Below are 20,337 nucleotides of genomic sequence, written 5' to 3' on the forward strand. Positions count from 1 at the left end.
TGTTTTACTTTCCCTGAAACCTTATAAATAAACTATTCTGCAGATTCATCACAAGATTCATTTGTGTTCATTCATTGTTGTTAGTAATAAAAGACAAAACTGCAGTGGGTGGAAATGCAAAGTTTTATCCACAGGTGGTAAAAATGTACACACACAAACACACATACAGCTGTGATGCAAACACAATAGAGCGAACAGCAGTGCAGAGAAACAGAGGTTTGGTTGATTTAAGTCACAACACAAATGATCATTACCTGTGTTCATGATTCTTCCCTTTTTAATCTACAGTATCCTATGCCTTATGCTACAGTTCATTGTTCAGAAAAGTTATGAAAAACATGCTGGTTAAATAATAATTTTCTAGCGGCCTTTAAAAAAACATCATGGAGAATTCACAAAACAACTGTTGAGTTCATTTATATCCCAGAGATTTCAAAACCCCTGATGACATTAAATACAGCAGAATTTCACAAGCAAGATTTTTAGCAGTACAATATACATATATATATATATATATATAAACATATTGCTTGTCAATGTCTTTGATGCAGCGTGGGAAACCTGATCTGTTTTTGGTGAGTTTTAGCTCAAGATAAAGTCCACAAGGTTTAGAAATTCAAACAGCTGTCAGGTGATACTTTGCTGTATGCAGCCATGACAACATGTAGAGCAGACAGCTGCAGGATATCAAGATGTTTCAGTCGGTGTCTTTGCAATGCTTTTTTGATCAACTTCTCAAGTATTTAATTTCGTATATTTTACAGCCTTATGTACAACATGCAATGTAGCAGCTAAAGATAAGCAGGAAGACCGGAGTGTGATTGAGTGCACGTGAATGATCTTCAGTGTGACAGCACTGGTTTGGTTTGTGGTTTTAACTAACAATAATTTACAGCTCGTAGTATTTTTCTTTGTTATACACACACACAGCTGATGTTCCGCTTTGGAAACTCACAAAGAAACACAGGTGATGCGTTTTTTTTAACCAGTGGCAGGTAAAGTGTAAAATGATAATCACAACACAAAGTATAAAAATATGTTTTCTTCATATGTTTCTTTTTTTGTGTAAAAAGAGTACATACATCAGGTTGCAGTCAAACAAACTGGTGATCAGGAGATGTCCTGAGATGATGATGTCACACGCAAATGTACACACTACGACTGTACACACATTCATCGAAAATAATATTACTGTACACTACAGACAGGTTAACTTATGGCTCTAGCACTTTATGTGGCTTTACAAGACAGCAGAGCTGTGAGCACTGAACTGCTCAGTCTGAATCATGATGCACAGTCACTCTGCTGAAAGACAGAGGAGTGAACCTGTGCCCTCATCAAACCGTCTGGGGACGTCTGTCTCTCTCTCTGCGTCATATCATCCCTTCATCCCCCAGGCTGCCACCCTGTGCAGCCCCAGACTCTGAAGCTTTGCCACCAAGTTCAAACTGAAAATGTTCCTTCTCCCCTCTTTGTCCGTCGAGCCTGAGCCTCCACTTCTGTCTTTCGTTAAGAAGCGTGAAGATTTTGAGCTCTCGCTGTAGTGCAGGTTGTGATGGGGTTGACGAGAGGCTGAGATGCCGCGCTCCTGCAGCAGCTGCACGAGTCCCAGTCGTGAAGTGGTGACATTTGTGGTGGTGGTGGTGGTGGTGGTCCGGCCTCCCTGGCCAAAGTGCTGTGTGTGAGATGGAGATGAAGTGCTCACGAGCTCACAGTTCCGACAAGGTGGCAGGCCGAAAGAGTGAAGGCTGCAAACAGAAAGAAAATCATAGTTAAAAACAGAAATACAACACAATAAATAATCGTTCTAAGCTGCTCCTCTTGGGTGTACTATGAAGCAAGTTCAACATACCCAGGCTTTCTTGTAAGCTTGTCAACAAAGCCTCAAGCCCCAGTTAGAGATCACGGATATCACAAAGGTGGTTATGAACTTTCTCTGTTAACTCAGGATTTCTGCTTCAGGCTCTGTGCGCGCTCACAGCGTTTTACGCATCATTTGACGCTTCTTCCGCACTAAAAGGAGCGATCATCGTCTGTCTGCTTCAGACAGACTCTTTGAATGAGAAGCGATGAGGATTATATAAAAAGTTATTACGGTAAAAACCACACTGCTGCTGCAATAAGGCAAGAGATGAATGTATTATTTTTTTTTAAATAAATTAATGTATTTATTTCACCACATAAAATGCTCTCAGTGCCTCTCGTTTCTTTATAATGTAACAAACACTTTAACTATGGTACAAATGATTTCAGTATAGTCAGGGACAGGACAGTTAGGTCGGATACTTTTACTACATGAAAAAAGTGAGGAAATAACTTCAGTATTTGTCCAAATATATAATTCAACTACAGACTCATCAATTTTATTATCTGCGTTTCAGCTGCAAAAACAGCCGCGTAAAACAGACTTGGCAGGAAATTAGGACCAAGAATAAAACGTGATGCAGTGTCCTTGGAGCTGTGTCCTCATCGCTCTTTTACTGTTTGGATGATCTGCTGGAATTTTACCTGAAGCAAACAGGTAAAAAGAGAAGAGGGAAACTGGAGGGGGTATGCGATGCATACATTATGTGCTACTGTAACTGCACGGCGTAGTTCTGTGTAACGTCACAGTTCCTAAAGTTTACATTTACATATAAACTCAGCTGAGGATCTACAGTATATTACCCACAGAGAACATCGTCAGGACATAATTAATGAAAGGGCGGCGATTTACAGCCGAGGTTAGCTTTGCAGAGAGAGCTTCGTGGCACAGAAAACCCCGGGTTAAGGCTCAACAGATCTGGCTAACCGTCTAATCTTGCTTTGTAGTACACCACTCTGTTGCACAAACATGCAGGTTAACAACACAAATAATAAAAAAAAACGCCATGAAAACAGTTACAGTTAGTCAATTCATTGTTAGTTCCTGTAAGATGGGTAAAGAACATGATGTTAGCGTGGCAGTAAAGTAAATCTGGATCTGATGGTTTGCAGAAATAACCTAGAAGAGAGAGAAACACTAAACATGTTGTGTTACATGCAAAGAGTATGTGTGGAGCACAAACAAGTACAACAGATGTAACAGCTCATCAGCATTAAGTTAAATGTTAGGAAGCAAAGGGTGTTTAACAGAAGCACTGATGTATGATGTCTTCAGTGTATGCTATTACTTCTTAAAGGTTAGGCAGGGGAGTCTTAAAATGTTTAACCTTGATCTTATTTAGTTAAACAAACATGGTGACAAGCCTCAGTCATTATTACTGAAATCAAGCAGTCATGATGATTCCTTAACCCTCAACTCTTACTTTGCCCCGAAGGCTCCTTTTAAAGTTGGAGAAAGAGCCTCGACAGGCGTTTTCTGTCACTACGGGGAGTAAAGAGCAGAAGATGAGTGGGGAGAAAAAGAAGGATAGAAGAGAGGAAATCGGAAATATCCACAAAAAAACTGGACTATCAAAAACGCTGTGGATTAATGAACACAGAATTATCTTCCTTGTTCAGCATTTACAGCAACTCAGGGTAATCACAGCAATACAAAGTCATTATTCATTATAGACGTAATTTCATTATCCAGGAGAAAGATTTGCTTGATCACAGCTGTGATGAAATTACCAAGATAACCACACCATTCTCAAAAAAGCACAAAGGCACATGAACAGTGTGTGTATTCTTACCTAGTGGAGAAGGAGGGGATGAGGAGGGAGGGTTGGAGGACTTGGCAGGTGGTAATGGTATGTGTGGGAGAGGTCTGAGGGAGGTTTGGACCGGATGGAGAGACTGTGAGGTCATGGAGGGAGAGAAGGCAAATTAAACTACACATGAAGAATTTAATTGAATGACAAACTATAAGAGAATAGAGAAAGAGAAAAGGAGAGAAAGCAGGAAACATGGAATTCATGAAGTGATCAGAAATGACAAAGCCAGTGGAGCTGTGTATCAGCATGTGTCGTACCCATGCCATGAGCTCCAGAGAGCTGCGACAGGTCAGGCTCGTCCTCCTCCAGGTCGTTCAGACTGTAGATGTGTTGCATGTCCACCTCCAGCTCCCTGAAGTCTTTAGTCAGGACGCCTGGACGTGGGTGCAGGATGCCTCCCAGGTTTGGTTTGGCCAACTGCTGCCAATGGTGCAGAGTCACCGAGCCTGATGGGGAGAGTCAGAGGGACAAGTTGGAATAGAATGAAGGGATATGTTCTTTATATAGAAATACTTATTTTCAACATGAAATAACCATTTGCTGATTTTAAACAGGGTATAATGTTCCATAGTCCCAGCTTTTACCTTCCAGAGGTTTGACGATCTGCAGGCGGTCGGGCAGGTAGGACCTGGATCCCCCCGAAGAGCCACAGGAGTGCCGTGAGCTGCCGTTGGAGTAGTTGGTGCCTGTGGATGCTGCTGGGCTGGAGACCAGGCTGTCGTTTGGTGTCAGGAAGCCACTGGAGCACTCGCCCTCCTCGCAGTTTGCTACCAAGGCGTGAAGTTTACGCTCTCGCTCCACGTCAAAGAAAGGCCGCTCAGAGGAGTGGTTCTGCTGACGAGCTGACAGGCTGCGCAACGCCGCTTCCAAGTCGTGGCCTCCTGGTGTGCCTGGCTGGCCCAGTCGCTTTGGCCCACTGACACTGTGGTAAACAGATGGGAAGGTCTTTTAACTGGTTCCGACCTGTTATTACCCCATGTCGCAAAAACACTCACTGTTTCAAGCTACTGAATGCTAAATTAGTGCAAGAACATACACTGTAACCTACCTGTTGTCTTCTTTCTGAGCATTATTAGAGCTGGGCTTGTCCTCCAGAGTGATGCTGATGTTATCGGAGCCATAATAGCTTGTTCTTGGCGTGCTGGCACAACTGGAGCGAGTGGATAAAGGGCTGGAGCCTGGCAGCCCCGGGGAGGGGCACTGAGACCGCAACCTCACGGCCTTGTTCACTACCTTCACGGTTTCAAACACACGCCAGGGGTGGTTCCTGCCAGGAGAAACAGGGCATGGGAGACCATAGTCGGTTAAACCCAATCATTGTTGTGAATCTCAAATGCAGACACATTGGAAAAACAGTTCAATCACCGAACAACAACGTAAGAATACAAAATAGTTTTTAAATGTAAAATCTAAAGTCTAGTCAAAACTAAGTGCTCTGTGTGCAGGAAGTTACTGCTGTAGTCATCTTGGATTTATGCCATTTAAAAGACATTCCAACAAGTGTACAGGCTTAAAATATGAAGACACCCTCAGACAGTTCTCAAACCAGCCCTGCAGCACCACCCATTATCTGCTGTCATTTTCAGTGAGATCAAACGCGTAATTATATCTGTTGGTATGTGTGAGACTCAGGAGGATTGTTGATTAGTTTGAAATGCCAGACACACCTGTACTCGGAGGGAGCCGGGGTGTCCAGGCCTTTGCGGAAGGTGCCCTCTATCTCTGCAGCCAGGGAATCCATGGGGAGGACGGAGGCCAGCGCAGTGTAGCGCTGCACCGTGCTGTTGGGGAGGCTTTTGTTCCGCAGGTTCTTGATGTCCTCTCGAGCCTCGCGCAGCATGTCCTCACACTCACAGTACTTGTCCTGCAGGTCCTTGAGCTGAAGACGTGGGAGACATAACCGTCAAACTCAAGTACAGGAAAAACTAGTACCATCCACAATGTAAGAGGTGAATACTGAGAAATTATGGTTTGAGTGTTCTTCTGTAAGGATGCACGGACTGTGTGGGGATGCAGAGAAGGGGGTTCTGGGTAATAATTTAAAGGCTCACAGAGTAATTAATGTGCATATCAATAATCTGTAGTACTGTATCTCTGCTCCTTTTACACTTTGCAGTCCTTGATATCGCCAAGCCCACTTTTTAAATGTTCACGTGACCCCGTCATGTTTAAAGTTTCCACATTCTAACTGAGGCCTTTTGGAAAGGAGAAAAAAAAAACAGAGGAAATTTTGCTGCTCTAAGACAGAAGCCTACACAGCAAGTCGGACTGGGCTGCCACAATGGATGTATTATGGCTGCCAGCAGCAACAACACGTTTAGAGTGTTGTGGTATTTGCCACTTGATGATATCAAACAACAACAGTGTTCTGTTGTAAGCAGGGAGTGTAAGGTGAGCAAAATCCCAGCAGTAAAATGTTGATGTATAAAGTATGCAAGGCTTCAGTGCCAAGTTCAACACAAGCAATCTTATTGCCCCCTGCTGGTTAGGATAAGGGTTTGGTACTCTTAGCAAGTTTAGGTATTTCCACTGGTATCTGTAGTTAACAGAGTATTAAACCATCTCTATGTTAAAGTGATTGTAAGCGTCTTGCCTCTGATTTAAGTCGCAGCTGGTCCTCACGGGAGGCGCTCAGGTTTTGGTTGAACTCGTCATTTTCATTGGTGAGCTGGGGGGGCAGAGAGAAGAGAGTTTTATTGTGATTTGACACACACACAATTTGTATAAACATGGGAACCTTTGATGGCAAGGACTCAAAATATTTTGAACATAACTCTTTAAAAAGTCTGTTTTATGTATGGTTCTTGATGACACCTTGACTAGAGTATCTGTAGCCCTTTTTACACTGCGGTTCCACCTCAGCACCGTAACGAAGCTCTGCCATCATTGATGCTTTACCATTTTACATTGGACTATGCAAACGCTGGCGTAAAGCCGCCCCAGGGTGTATTTTTACAGTGTTCCTGCATTGTGGAAGCAAAACGTGCGCAAGGTGTAAACAAACAGCGCGTGCCTCAAATACACACACAGACACAGACACTGTTCCACCTCTGTTCCGCCTCAGTTCCAACCTCCAATGCCGGCTCAGAGGTGGAACGACTTCGCTCCACCATTCCGCCTCCGTGAACTCAACTTAGATGATGAAACATAAGAGAGGCGTAATAATCCTGCCTTAAACTGGCAGTACATAAGGGGCTTGTGTGTGTGTGTGTGTGTTTCCCTCACCCCTTTGCATCGGGCCTGCAGGTCAACAATCTGCGCGAGCAGTGAGCTGATCTCTTCCTGTTGTCGGAGAGTGTCCTCTACTTTGCGTGCCAGCTCCTCTGACAGGTCGACCACCTGCTTATTGACAGACGCTGAAACACAAAAGTCCTGTAAATAAACCTGCATCTGATCGTCTCAGCTTTATTTTCATGTGTTAAAACCAGGGAACACTTACTGAGCTCATCCACACACACCATCATCAGCTCCTGTTCTTGCTCCTCGTAGTTGGTCGTCTCTGTTGTGAGCTCATTGGCCTGCAGAGAAAATGTCATAAAAAAGCTGTGATAAACAATCAGTGTTACTGCACCAAATGTAGTAAACACTGATTTATTAGAAACCATACATTTCCCCATTGTGGGATCAATGCATTTTCAACCAGTCTCTGAAAATAAACATTACTAATGGTATAAAATAGTTCGTAGAACAATAACAAAGGCTAAATTTGATATTTTATTAGACCATAAAAATGTGCTCATTTATCTTGTAAGTGTGACTGTGAGATCTTTGAGAACTTTCTTACCTCTATTCGCAGTTTGCGGTTCTCATCCTCTAAATCCTTCAGCTTATGCTGCAGGAAGTCGTAGTGGACGAGGTTGCTGAGAGAAGTGCATGAACTATTCCTTTTCATCCTACAACAAAATAAAAACATTTGTCTGCATAAGATATCTTTCTTTTTTCCTCACTCACAAAAAAATGGCTTTGAAAGACATCTGAGCAAAAACGGCAAAAAAATGATCAACAATGGTGAAAGTGTTGCTATGAAAATAAATGAAAAGAGAACGTTAATTAACAGAGTGGTAATAACATAGGTCATTATTATTAACTGCTGATGTGAAAGAGTCGAGCAGACAGCTTAGCTTGAAACGCTGAGAGGATCAGTGGAGTTCTGACGCACGTTTACTCACACACTGACTGAGGAGGATGAAACACTTTTAAGGACTTCATTTGTACCACTCAATGATTATAGCAGGAAGACTGCGTGAAAAGAATTGTGTTGTGGTAACACTGTTTAGGTTGAAAGCTTGAACTGTGTTTTTAAACAGAAAATAAGATCCATTCAAGTAACTAGTTGCATGAATATCAGTAAATCTTATCTACATCGAGCAAGTCACAAACCTACACTTCACTTTAGAATAAACTAAATACTATGATTTGAAGCTAAAAATGACCAGTGGTATCATTCCTAAAGCTCTGCGTACAATCATGTCTTGTGTGTGTTTGTGTGTGTAAACTCACAGTGAGTGCGCTTCAGAGTTCTCCACCTCCTCAGTGCTCGCATAGAACTGAAGGAGGTCGTCTCGCATCGTGAGCTCATGACGCAGTTGAGCAATCTAGAAAGAACGTCAGCGGATATCACTAAAGCTCTGCAGGCTACATGAGCTCCACAATTATAACATAACACTGATGATGTATTTCATTGCGGTTGCATCATAAGGTTTGTTTGTACCTCCTCTTTTGCAATTTCAAGTTGTTCATCCAGCATTTCATTACGTGAGGTCAGTTCTTGGTTCTTCTTCAGGAGGGATTGGCCGATCCGCGCTGCTAACTCCAGATCACGCTCTTTCTGCAAAGTGACACAAAATGCGTATTTTACTGGAAATTCAAAATTGTATGGCTCATTTATGGGGTTTTTTATTTGGCAGGTAAACAATCACTGTTTTTTGAGGAAAATCAAACTGTAGCTCTGTTTTATTTACTTCCTTCTGACGGCACTGACCGGAACAATAGTGCAGAGAGGGTCAACAAACATGGTGGTCAGCGAGGCAGATAGCTATAATCCTCTATAATCCCATTCATCTGCTTTGTGTGTCTCTCTCTTACCTCCTCCAGTAGGTGGGTGACTGCCTTGATGTCATGATACGTCTTGGTGACCTGGCCCACTCTGTCTGAGCACAGCACTGTGGGAGGAGGGAGAGAGGGAATAATGAATGGAGGTGTAAACAGGCCTGTAGACAACAACGTTAGAGAGCCGCTTTCATTTTATTAAGTGAGAGGATATTTCTGTGTCTGAGCAGTTTTAATAATCAACTTGCCGATCAAATCCCATGGCTTGTGCTTTTAAGTTTCTTCTTGATTTTCCTAAAGAAGACAGAGAGGCTGCCCTCATAGTCACGACCTTGTCACATTATTACTATTTAATATACACCTGTAAAAACACCAACAACTCACAGAGACTGAAAGCAGAAATCTCTGTATGAATGACGCCTTGACTCAGTCTTGTTTCTTTTTAAAGATCCCACAGATACAGACCACAACATCTCTATGCTGTCAGCCACGTACTGATCCTCTTAGCCTGATCCTTTTTAGCCCAGATAAGACGCCTGAAAAGACCTCGTTCTCCTGGACACAGATATAGCTCATCAGGAGACACAGCTAGGGCTTATCTGACTGTGTCCATACCAGCGGGACATGTATAGCATGGGAACGCAGTGACTGCCTTTTGACCTGCAACTTGGTTTAAATCCGATTGTTTGCGTCCAATTTGAATCGGACGTAAACAAATGAATGGAAGTTCAAACTGTCTTTTGTTCAGGTTAGCTCTAGAGGGGATGTTGGATGCTTAATCAAAGCGATTAAAGAACTGTATGAGAGCCAAACACTAAAACACACTCATTGTAATTTCAAAGGTTATTACCTCCTAACAAGGTTTTAAGTCATTAAAAATATCGGTTATCTTCCACTAGGGAGGTTGATGGTTCGATCTCCAGCTCCTCCTGTCTACATATCCCTGGGTATGACACTGTAGCCCTGGTTGCTCCTGAGGCATAGCCATCAGGTATAAAAATGCATGGCACCGACATTATTGTGTGAATATGTGCGATTCGCAAACGATTTGATTCTTTTGAACGGCCCTTTGGTGCTAACGGCGGGAATTGAGGTGTAGGTGAGAGCCATTCATTTTATAGTTGTTCCCAAATTTCACTGCCCAGCCGAGATCCACTCCCCTTTATGCCGAATTACCACCAGCAGGGCAGCTTTTTATGACTGCAACTCAACGAGCAACATTATAACCCTCCGCCAAGTTGTTTTTTGGTTGTTGACATCTTTGTAGTCATACAGAGTGTAAGGTATAAATTATTGTCCAAACATTATTCTGCCGTTTCCTTTTAAATTTTAGTGCAGAATTTTAAATATGCGTGTGTTGACATGGGGGAATATAATGCATGAGTCTGACCACTCTCTCACGTCGGATCTTATGACTCTGTTCCTTTCCAAGAGCCGTTCGAAAGAAAGTCATAAGTCTCAGAGTCATAAGATCCGGCTCCCTTCAAAGAGTCATAATTCCCAGCACTAGTGTGTGAAAGGTGAATGAGATGTGCGGTGTAAAAGCACTTTGAGTGATCGAGAGAGTAGAAAGCCGATACATACAGTAAGTGCGGTCCATTTACCATTTGTAACATTCCATTTTTGTGCTACTTACTATAAAACTACTTGCAATTGTGGGGGCTATTCTGCAGCTGGTTTGTCTCTGTTTAAGGATGTAAAAAATCTGCCTGAACTAGCTCACAATGAATCTTAATGACTGCACACCTCTAAATCAAAATCCGTTATGTTGTCGTTCTTTGGTAGAAAGCTTAGCTGGGCTAAAGAGACGGGAGGTTGCCATACAGCAAAGTAATTAGATCGAGGTCCTCGAATTTGGCCTGGAAACACAGTGATTTGAGAGCTGTATCAGTGTCTAATCAATCTAATGGAAAGAATCTAACCTTGGATCAGTGCCCGGGTCTATTGCAGCATAAAGTGTACTGCAGCTGACCAGGGAATATATGACATAAAACATTACCATGGTGCTGTGAGGGGATTTATTGGAGAGTTAATGTTTAAACTCATCAGATGAAAAGGAATGCGGAAACAACAAGCAGCATGGACGATCGAACATCTATGACACTTCGACCACAAACCAAACGCCGTCTGCAGACAAAGATCCTCATCATACGATTAAAGTGCTGCAGCAGCTTTTAATCGAGCTTCAGATGAAATTATTTTGCTAATTCAATCTCAAGAATGAACTCTGAAGACTCCAAATTAATTTGGTTTATTACACAACTAAAAACCTCTTCATAGATATTCTAATCACAAAGAGTTTCATCATATCATTTCTGATAACAAGATCCTGCTGGCTGATTGTTAACACTTACTAAATGTACTAATTACTACCAAATTATCTTGTTAAGGTACTTTAAACTTAAGCTGACAGAATAACAATAAGTCTTCTTGAGCACTAAAGGGTTAAGTGCATAATGAAATTACATTCTATTAATAAATTAACAAAAGGTTAATCAGATAATAGTTCAACTTCCTTATATCCTATTATACTCTGTAAGTGGATTATAGCTCTAAAACAAAGTCAGCTGCAGGACTGTCAGCTGTTTCAGACTCCTGTTCATAGAGCACAATACAATAACAACATATTTATTCACTTAATGTCAGCCTGCCCTAGTCTAGTGCTGCTGCTTATTATGCACGAGGGTTATAATGCTGTAACTCTTCTTTTAAGCATCATGTTATTGGGACATTTTGTGGGATCTGGAATATGTACTTTAATGGATGCAGCTTTCTGCAAGCACCTAAAATGTACACGCATAAAGTCTAACCTGGCAAAGAACCTGGTCTATTTCCTCTCTGACCTGCCGGCCTCAGCGTAGAGCAGATCAGCAGAAGAGATGCTGCACTGCCAGGTTTTAGGCTTTTTTGTTGAGCCTAATCCAGACGATACGTTGAACTGCTAGCCTAATACTGTACCTATATCCCTACTGACGTAGGTACACTAAAATGTCCGTTTTGTTACTGACATTCTGAATGTAGATCTGTCTGGACAAAGAGTGTAAGGTCTTAAGTGTATAAACATTTTATAATGCCAAAACATTTTTATTAAAAACTTAAATTATCATCTTCAGATCCTTTTTGATTGGTTTAAACCACGCCTGGATCTCAGCGTTGAGATCCCAGCAATACAGACGTCCACACATCACAGAGCACACGCTACAATGGGATTCCTGCAAAGACAGATGAAGTATGTGCACTGACAATCTTTCTGTTTTATTTATCCTATTGCATAACAGAAAGGCTAGAATTTGTCCAGAGTGTCCTGTTTTTTTGGAGGGGTGCCCGTGTCGCAGTATTCGTGCGCTTCGTCTGCCACATGCCCGTTCAGACAAAGAACGGCCCGTACAGAGGAGGAACAGAGGAGAATCCCTGCACACACAAACCGCTCGGTTAAAGCAGCGGATCCGTTTTTATACTAAGATGTGCAACTATGTTCTTTACAAAAGCATGCTTCCATTTAACAACACTGCAACCACATTATTTTCCCAATATAAACCGATCTCCACTGCAAGCCAGGAATCACCCTAAAAATATTATTTTTCATGGAAATGTAACAAAGTATGTCATTGTCTTATAGTTTAAGCAAAGACATCTGACAACACTGGACTGAATCTAGGGCAGCAGCACAACATATGCACCTGCAGGTATTGTCCTCCTAAACCCCAGAGCAAAAAGTAAACGGTTTGGGACGCTTAACAGCAACCATTTGTTAGGAAGAGGTCATCTCTCCAATCTCATTGTACTAATTTAATTCTCTCCAATTACAAAAGCTTCATTCCTCTCTAAGAGTCAAACCATGTCACAGGGGAAAATCCAATATTATTTAAACTATAGCGTTAAAAAGCTGTTCCTTCATTACAAAGCCAGACTTTCATATAATAACAGTACAACAAAGGAAAACTTCACAAGACCGCCTTTGAAAACTGCTTATATATACACAGGGCTTCATAATGCTGGTGCAGCACACACACACACACACACACACACACACACACACACACACACACACACATAGACAGACAGTCAGTGACCTTCACCAGACTAAGAGGAAATATTCAGGCTAAATATAAAGACAAACCTACACAAACCTCTGTGCATGTTTATGTTAAACTAAAGGATGTTAAGACAAGAGCTGTAAAAAGCACTTTGTTGAACGGTTTCAACATTTGCGTGATGTACCTTCAGTGACATCACTCAAGTCTGCAGTACATGCTGTCCGCTATTAAGTATTAAAGCACTTGGATAACAAAGAGTTTGACGATGCAAATTAGTGTTAAACACAAACAGCACTATGTAACCTGCAGGGAAGATTAATCCCAACCATGACACTTTATAGTTCACGCCTGTTGTCTCATTTTTCTCACTGATCTCACTATTGTAATGTTCCTTTTCCTTTTCTCATCACACAGTTTCTTATCTCACCTTGTGACACCTCCTGGGAAAGACCTCCTTTGTTGTTGTTATTATTGTTATTGTTATTGCTGTTGTGGCAGGTCTTCTCTTCCTCCACCACTTCCTCAACAAGACTGGCAGCAATCTTCTCTTCTTCCTCCTCCTCAGAGGCAGAGGAGCTCCACACCTCCATGGTGAAAGAAAAACTGTCACTCGGTTAAATCCCTCGTTCTTCTGATTCTACTGTGCGTCTTCTGGGCTGTGACACATCGACTGTGTCTTCAGCATCATTCTGCTGGCCGCTATGTTGAAGGAAAGCCTCTCCGCTGCCCTGCCTGTGTGTGTGTGTATGCACCTGTGTTTGTGTGAGCAGAGGAATCTGAGCTGCTCGGTGTTAATGTATAATCCCTCAGACAGTACAGGCCATCTGTCGTCATGCCTGCCTCCGTGCACCTGGCCACGTTGGACTACCGGGTAAGAAGAGAGGGGAGGAAGAGGAGGAGGGGTGAAGGAGGAAGAGCAATCTAAAGCACAGACCATAGAAGCTGATATTGATCACACTGACCTTGTCTAAGCACATAAAGATGAGCATCATATGGCTTTAATTGATAACATTATCCAGGTTGGGAGAGCTGATGCAGTCTTAAAGGATGCTGCATTAAGCCCACCCACCCCTGTGAGCCTGAGGGAGATGGTAGGGTCCGCCTAATGCCAATGGCTGCTCTTGTTCAGTGCACATACGTAATAGCAGACAGAGAGAGGGCTCTGCATCACTCTGCTGCAGACACGGACACACCCACCTGACAGGGTCTGATGGAGGCAATAAAAAGATACATTTTATGACTTTAAGTGTTTTGACTGAAATTTCTGAGAGGAAACGACAAGAAAACTACAAAGTATTTATCTTAATTATATTTATGCATTTAGTGTTTAAAGATGAAATCAATAGTTTTAATTTATATAATTATTTGTTTTCTGATATGAAGGCTCTAAAGGTTTCTTTGTAAAAAAAGAAAGTAGGTAAATATTCTGTTTTCCTAGATAGCAGGTTGTTTCATCTTGTATCGCTTCGTTTTATAAAGAGCCAATCAGCCCAAAGGATTTAACACTGAATTTACAAGTGATGATCCAGACCCGGTCTTCATGTTCACTGTCTTGTCTCTGTCCGTCCCTTGCCCTTGCAGTTGCAATCCTATACACAGCAGTTTTCTTACAATCAAATATTCACCTCCTCATTCATTTTTCAGTCACAAACAGACTCTTTCCAGGTCAAATGCTGCACGCAAGAGACAGTGGAGACGCAGCTTTCGCCAACTGTTATATCATATTTCTTCATGTGCTCGGTCTTTGCAAGCATTTGCAGAATAAAATACTTTATGGCAGCACAACTGAATAAAACAAATACAGTAAATGTGAATCATTCCAGCCTCTACAGAGGTCGTTCAACCAGTTAAAGTTAACAGCCAGAACTAGAACAACATAAGTAAAAGATTTGCAAGGGAATAAAGGCTACAAGGAAGTAATGTCTAAAGTACTTTGCCCCCAATAACAAGGAAGGACTTGACAGGGACTCTTTGAAACACCTCCCTGTGAGAAAATCAAGAAAAACACTACAGTCCAGCCTTTTAAATCAACCCTCTGGAGACACACCACCTGGATGAATGAGGTTAACATCATTTTCACTATAAAACATGACTATAAACTACAAACAGAGGCAGTAGCATAAGTATAGTACAGTATAAGTATAATGTGAACAAGATCTTGAGGAAATCAACTCAACCCACTACTGTAAAATATTCTAAGAGTATAAGAAGCGCTATATCACCAGTACAAGTCTTTGCAACATATACACATTGTTATGCTCTACCCGCAGTCTTCCAGTTCCCCACTATGACAATAAAGCATGCTGCAGACAATGTTTATTATTAACCAGACAAGTGAGATCTCTCAGACGCACCACACGTCTATGTTGATTTGTGGGTATTTCCCATGTGCTCCTTTATGGATCAGGGTTTTTAGTGGTTACTTTCTAAAATGTGTGTTGTAGTTTATTCACTCCATAACTACAATCATAGTAGGTTATAAAACTGTGTATCACGTGCGATTTGAGACAAAATGCTTACTGCAAAATTCAAGCTCTCCAGGAGAAGTCACTTAATCTGAATGAACAGAATGTGTAGCCATTTTGAGACAAAGCAAAAAGCTGTGAACACAAGACTGGAAATAAAACAGGAACAGATGGAAGAGAGGAGGAATCAGTAAGTAAAGAACGCTAAAAACAAACACCATATGCCACCTGCTACTCAGACAGACTCTGCAGCCTGGCGCAATCAGAGTGAACCAGGTTAGTCTGTCCTGCTTCTGACAGAAACATGTGGGTTGGCATCAGCTGAGTAAAGCCTGCGTAGCCTCAAGAGGGTGCAGCCATACAATCGCAATAAATACTCTCACCGTAAAGCAAGGGGAGTTTGGTTCTTTGAAATTCCGGTCAGAAGATCTTCCCTGAGAATCCGTTTAAATTTTTGTTGTATTTGATTCATTTGTATAATAGACTTTATTATTAATACTTGCCCGCTGTTTAACTCTAACGCTGTTTAAGATAGGGGAGATTTACATGTTCACGTTACAAAGCATACAGTGTGGTAGAGCAGAGTTTCTTGACTTTCTGATATAGTGTTGCAAAGTAAAATGACAAATATTTGCACATCTAATCTGTGTGCTGAATGTTGTTTGACACTTATCATCTAATCATAATGGAGGTCAAATCTTTCTATAGTGAGGCTCTCTACATATAAACCATAACTAAAAAGTGTCTCTAAAAGGTGAGTTAAACATTACACAACACTCTTCTAATAATTAATGAGCAGAATGTCTAAGACTTTTAACTCTTAAAGCAGATCAGTGTTTTCAGCTTGTCACTAAAATGCAGACAAAAAAATCACCCATGCACACTACTACAAACTCAGACTTAAAGTTAGTGACAACCTCCCATCACCCTATGAGTGTAGACAACCTGTGCAACCAATGATAAACCTTCTCTAGGATGCTAATTGTTATGTCAGAGTGGTCATTGAGGTATTTCCTCTGCGGGGCTCCAGCGGAAACTGTTTAGGTAGCCAAGTGACGCCAGGATAATCAGCTTTGTGACATTTGACATCTGTTCCTAAAACGTAGCATAGAGGGGGCAGGAGATTAGGCCTTGAATACTTGTGTCAAAACAAACAACGACTTAGGTTCATTTCCACCGGGGGAACTATGACAATGAAGGAAATCGCAATATCATGCTACTGATCAAGAGAACAACTGAAAAGATTCTGGACTAATCAATAAATCATTAAGTCTACAAAATGTCAGAATAAAAACAAAGCATCCTCACATTCACGCTCATACCTTCCTTTAAAATATGTTCATGCATTTTGCCTGATGCCGCTTCTCTATTTGTTGGAACATCATCAACGTTGGACCAAAAACTTTCAACAAATCTTATAAACTTTTGAAACTAAGGTTAAAAATGACCACAAAGACACTGGTGAGCTGTTGGCAGAGCCTCTTTGTGATTGTACTGTTTTTCTTTGACTGTATTGTAACACACAACAGATTCTTGTGTTGAATGTTACCACATGAAGTCACATTCTGTATTTAAATTGTTGATTAAAGACATTTGGGATGTTTGCTCAGCTGTTAAATGTATTTGAACAAAAAACCCAGTATGAAGTCAGCAATGTAGTAATGTGTGTGTGTAAATACTGTGAGCAAAATAAATCCCAAGAATGAGGTCTGACCAAAGGTCATGAGGTCACTTGGGAAACAGGAAGTGGGTAATCATTTAAATTAAGCCTACAGAGCCTGACTCTGTTAATCCTATCACTACAAACTGGCATGTTTAGAGTAAAATAAACAACACTCACGGAAGTACTTAAGCGACTCTTCAATCTGCTCGTGTGTGAGTCCCAGAGCGACCTCTGGTTGCAGCAGAGGGGTGTGCAGCCAGTCGTCATTGTCGTATCCAAACACACTGTCAGCCCGCAGAGTGTAGTTGGGCTGACCCTCTGACAGGAGGCTCACTATCTCCAACTCCGGCAGGTTAGAGCAAAGGTCTGAAGAAGTGGAGAGTGTTTGTTTGTACATGTGTGTGTTTATAATAATGAATGAGTATAAAGGTTCATGTGTGAGGAGAGAAAAAGAAAGAAGGAGAAAGAATGCAGCACTTTAACAACCACAAGTCTGACATGTCATTTACAATGGCACACTGCTCTCTAGTGATAGATCCATGGACATACATCGTTCTGTGTTCATGAATGTACAATAACTCTTAAGTCTTAATCTGTACCAAAGACTGTATATATAGATGGACGACATGATAGCTCCCTAAAAGTGAAGCCAAAACATTTCGAGCTCCTCCTGCTGACTGGCTGCATAGGTCATAAAGCCCGCCTAGGTCATAAAGCCCGCCTCCTCCATGTTAACAGGTGCGACGTTGGTCAAACTATAAAATCAAAATACACACCAAATAAATTTTTCTGTCATTATAGCTAGTTATTGTCATGCTGATTTATGTCCAAGTGTTCATTTTTCTGACAAGTTTTTTTTATTTTTAATTAGTTATTTGATGCTGTCAAAGTCAAGATTGACAGCTCTGTTGACAAATACAGCAGCTGCAGCCAATCAGTTTTGGGTGAGCAGAGCGGAGGATGAAGGGCAAGAGGAAACGTTAAACACGCTGTTTTTTTCGGTAAGTTAAGTGTGTGTTTTGGTTAGCGAAAGTGGCTACAGCGGCGCCACCCGCCGATCTCTACTGCGCAGACTCTGGCTCCATACGACGTCACCATTGCAAGATGGCAGCGCCTATCACAGGGGCTATTTTGGCATCAATTTCGTACAATGGGAGCAGATGGAGATGCGTTGTCTATCTATATATACAGTCATTGATCTGTACGTTTAGAAAAAGTCTTCATTATTTATAATCCTGTTTTTTTAAAAGTGATTTGTGACTCACCTGTTAAAGTTGAGACATCATGGCGCATTTGTTGTTCCAAGCCCCGGAGGTTCCCGGATGAAACTGGACGAAGAAGCTGAGGGGCCACATCCAGGGCCCCCGCCACCTCCCCCCGTCCCTCATGGAGGGAGAAGGCTGACTGGGAGTCCAGGTGTGTCTGTGGGGGCCAGGAGGGAGGAGAAAGAGGAGCAGGATGAGAAGAGGAGGAGGGAGAGGAGGCAGGGTGGGACAGCTTGACTGCAGCTGGAGGGTTCAGGGTGAAGACAAGCTCAGAGCTGGGTGTCCCGCTGAGGGACTGAGGCCCCCTGGTGGCTCAGGGAGACAACGCAGGCTTCCAGGGCATCAGGCTCTGATTGGCTGAGTGGGTGATGACTACAGAGAGGAAAACACAAAGAGGAAGAGAGGGAAGAAAAGACGGAAGAAACATTAGAACATTTAAGGAACATTGTGCAGTAATGTCTTTGATACATGGCTGTATGTTAATGAATCATTTCACTGAGTACTGCATGTTTTAATATTTAATAGAACCACAATCGTTTGAAAACAAAGGGAAAAAACATCAAATAGAGTAACCAAAGTCTTAGCTGGTTTGTGAATTAAGGAGGGACAAACTGTATTTTTCAAATAGTTTAAAGATTTTAAATTATTTGTGCAGCCCTGCTCTAAATTACTGTGCATCTTGTGCATCTCTGATATAGCACAAGTTGCAAAGAAAGTCTTTATTTTTGACATGGTGAAATATACAAATTGAAAACACAAACTCTACAGTTTCCCATAGTGATTGAGATTATGCAGTTTTCAAAAGATCTGAACTGTTTCAGCATCCGACCTTTTGTTTGATCAAAGAGCCTTTCACTACAAACAAAGCAGGTCCGGGTCTCCTGTCCACGTTTAAGGGTCACAAATATAAAGTTTCCACTGCCAGAAGCTGTGCACAGATCAGGTTCCTCAGCATAGCTGTGACACTCCTATAAACACACACAGCATGTGGCAGCACACGCTATATGAATAACACACACACAATAACATACAGTTAGGGAGAGTGTGTCTTATTCAATACAGTGTGAGGCAAATGTCACAGTGATCTGTGTCTTACAGCATTGTCTCTGAAATAATGCACCCTACAGTACAGGTCATTTACAGTTATTTGTTGTAGGACTTATAATCTTTGCATTTGAACATTCACTCAATCAACAGATTATAAACTACAATTTGCAAGAAGAGATACAAACTAATAACAGCCATTTTTGTACCGATGAGTGTTGGCTAGTAACATCCTCCAAAATGACCATGCAGTTGAATCAACACCTCTCTTACACAGTTGGACAGTTGGTCATCAGTGGCAATCACTTAACAAACAGCAAAATGTGCACCCCAAAATGATACACTTGTTGCATTAGACCCCTATCAATGCCTTATCAGTCATGAGGTTCCTCAAGGTTCTATGCTCAGATCAATTCCTTTCACCTTAATACGCTTCCTCTGGATAATATCATGAGGAAACACTCAATAAATGTTCATTGTTATGCAGGTGATACTAAAATCCTACTTATCAATGAAGCCTGATGAAATCAATCAGTTAACTAAACTCGAAGCATGCCTTAAGGACATAAAGACCTGGTTGTCCAGCAACATTCTGCAACTTAACTCAGGCAAAACTGAAGTTATCGTGTTTGGCCCACAACATCTCAAAGATACATTTTCTAGTGATATAGCTGCCCTAGATGCCATCATCCTGGCATCAAGCACAAGACACTTGGAATCTTGGAGTTCTATTTGATCCAAATATGTCTATATATACACAGTACTGTGCAAATGTTGTAGGCAGGTGTGAAAAAATGCTGTAAACTAAGAATGCTTTCAAAAATATAAATAATTGTTTATTTTTATCAATTTACAAAATGATAAGAGAACAAACAAAAGAAAAATCTAAATCAAATCAATATTTGGTGTTACTACCCTTTGCTTTCAAACCAGCATCAATTCTTACACAAGGTACACTTGCACAAAGTAAGTGATTTTGAAGGATTATAGTCAGGTGTATGATCAACCAATTATACCAAACAGGTACTAATGATCATCGATTTCATGTAGGTTGAAACACCGTCATTAACTGAAACAGAAAAATCTGTGTAGGAGGCTTAAAACTGGATGAGGAACAGCCAAACTCTGCTACCAAGG

The 20,337-nt window shown here is 41.5% G+C and overlaps 1 protein-coding gene across 1 annotated transcript; it reads right to left on the bottom strand.

The window, feature by feature from the left end:
* Positions 1-109: 109 nt before the first annotated feature.
* hap1 (huntingtin associated protein 1) lies at positions 110-18,512 on the bottom strand. Its single transcript, XM_069665568.1, has 15 exons — positions 18,157-18,512; positions 17,069-17,257; positions 8,763-8,839; positions 8,389-8,505; positions 8,178-8,272; positions 7,462-7,570; positions 7,117-7,195; positions 6,903-7,033; positions 6,271-6,345; positions 5,345-5,556; positions 4,726-4,944; positions 4,262-4,599; positions 3,935-4,123; positions 3,657-3,759; positions 110-1,748 (listed from the first exon to the last, which is right to left on the bottom strand). Exons 1-15 carry the CDS (start codon positions 18,182-18,184, stop codon positions 1,379-1,381), a joined length of 2,331 nt encoding a protein of 776 aa, XP_069521669.1. The 5' UTR covers positions 18,185-18,512; the 3' UTR covers positions 110-1,378.
* Between the last annotated feature and the right edge of the window lie 1,825 nt (positions 18,513-20,337).

The sequence above is a fragment of the Semicossyphus pulcher genome, unplaced genomic scaffold (assembly GCF_022749685.1).
Source record: "Semicossyphus pulcher isolate SPU_LCO1_2020_fin unplaced genomic scaffold, fSemPul1.0.p SCAF_17, whole genome shotgun sequence".
Lineage (NCBI taxonomy): Eukaryota > Metazoa > Chordata > Actinopteri > Labriformes > Labridae > Semicossyphus > Semicossyphus pulcher.

Bases quoted from the DNA above. Each gene is read 5' to 3' on its own strand.
- hap1 (XM_069665568.1), bottom strand. From the start codon at position 18,184: ATGCGCCATGATGTCTCAACTTTAACAG. The intron at 8,840-17,068 runs GTGAGTGTTGTT...CTCCTCCCACAG, and splicing joins AGAGTCGCTTAAGTACTTCC to TGCTGTGCTCAGACAGAGTG. The intron at 4,600-4,725 runs GTAGGTTACAGT...TGTTTACCACAG, and splicing joins GCTCAGAAAGAAGACAACAG to TGTCAGTGGGCCAAAGCGAC.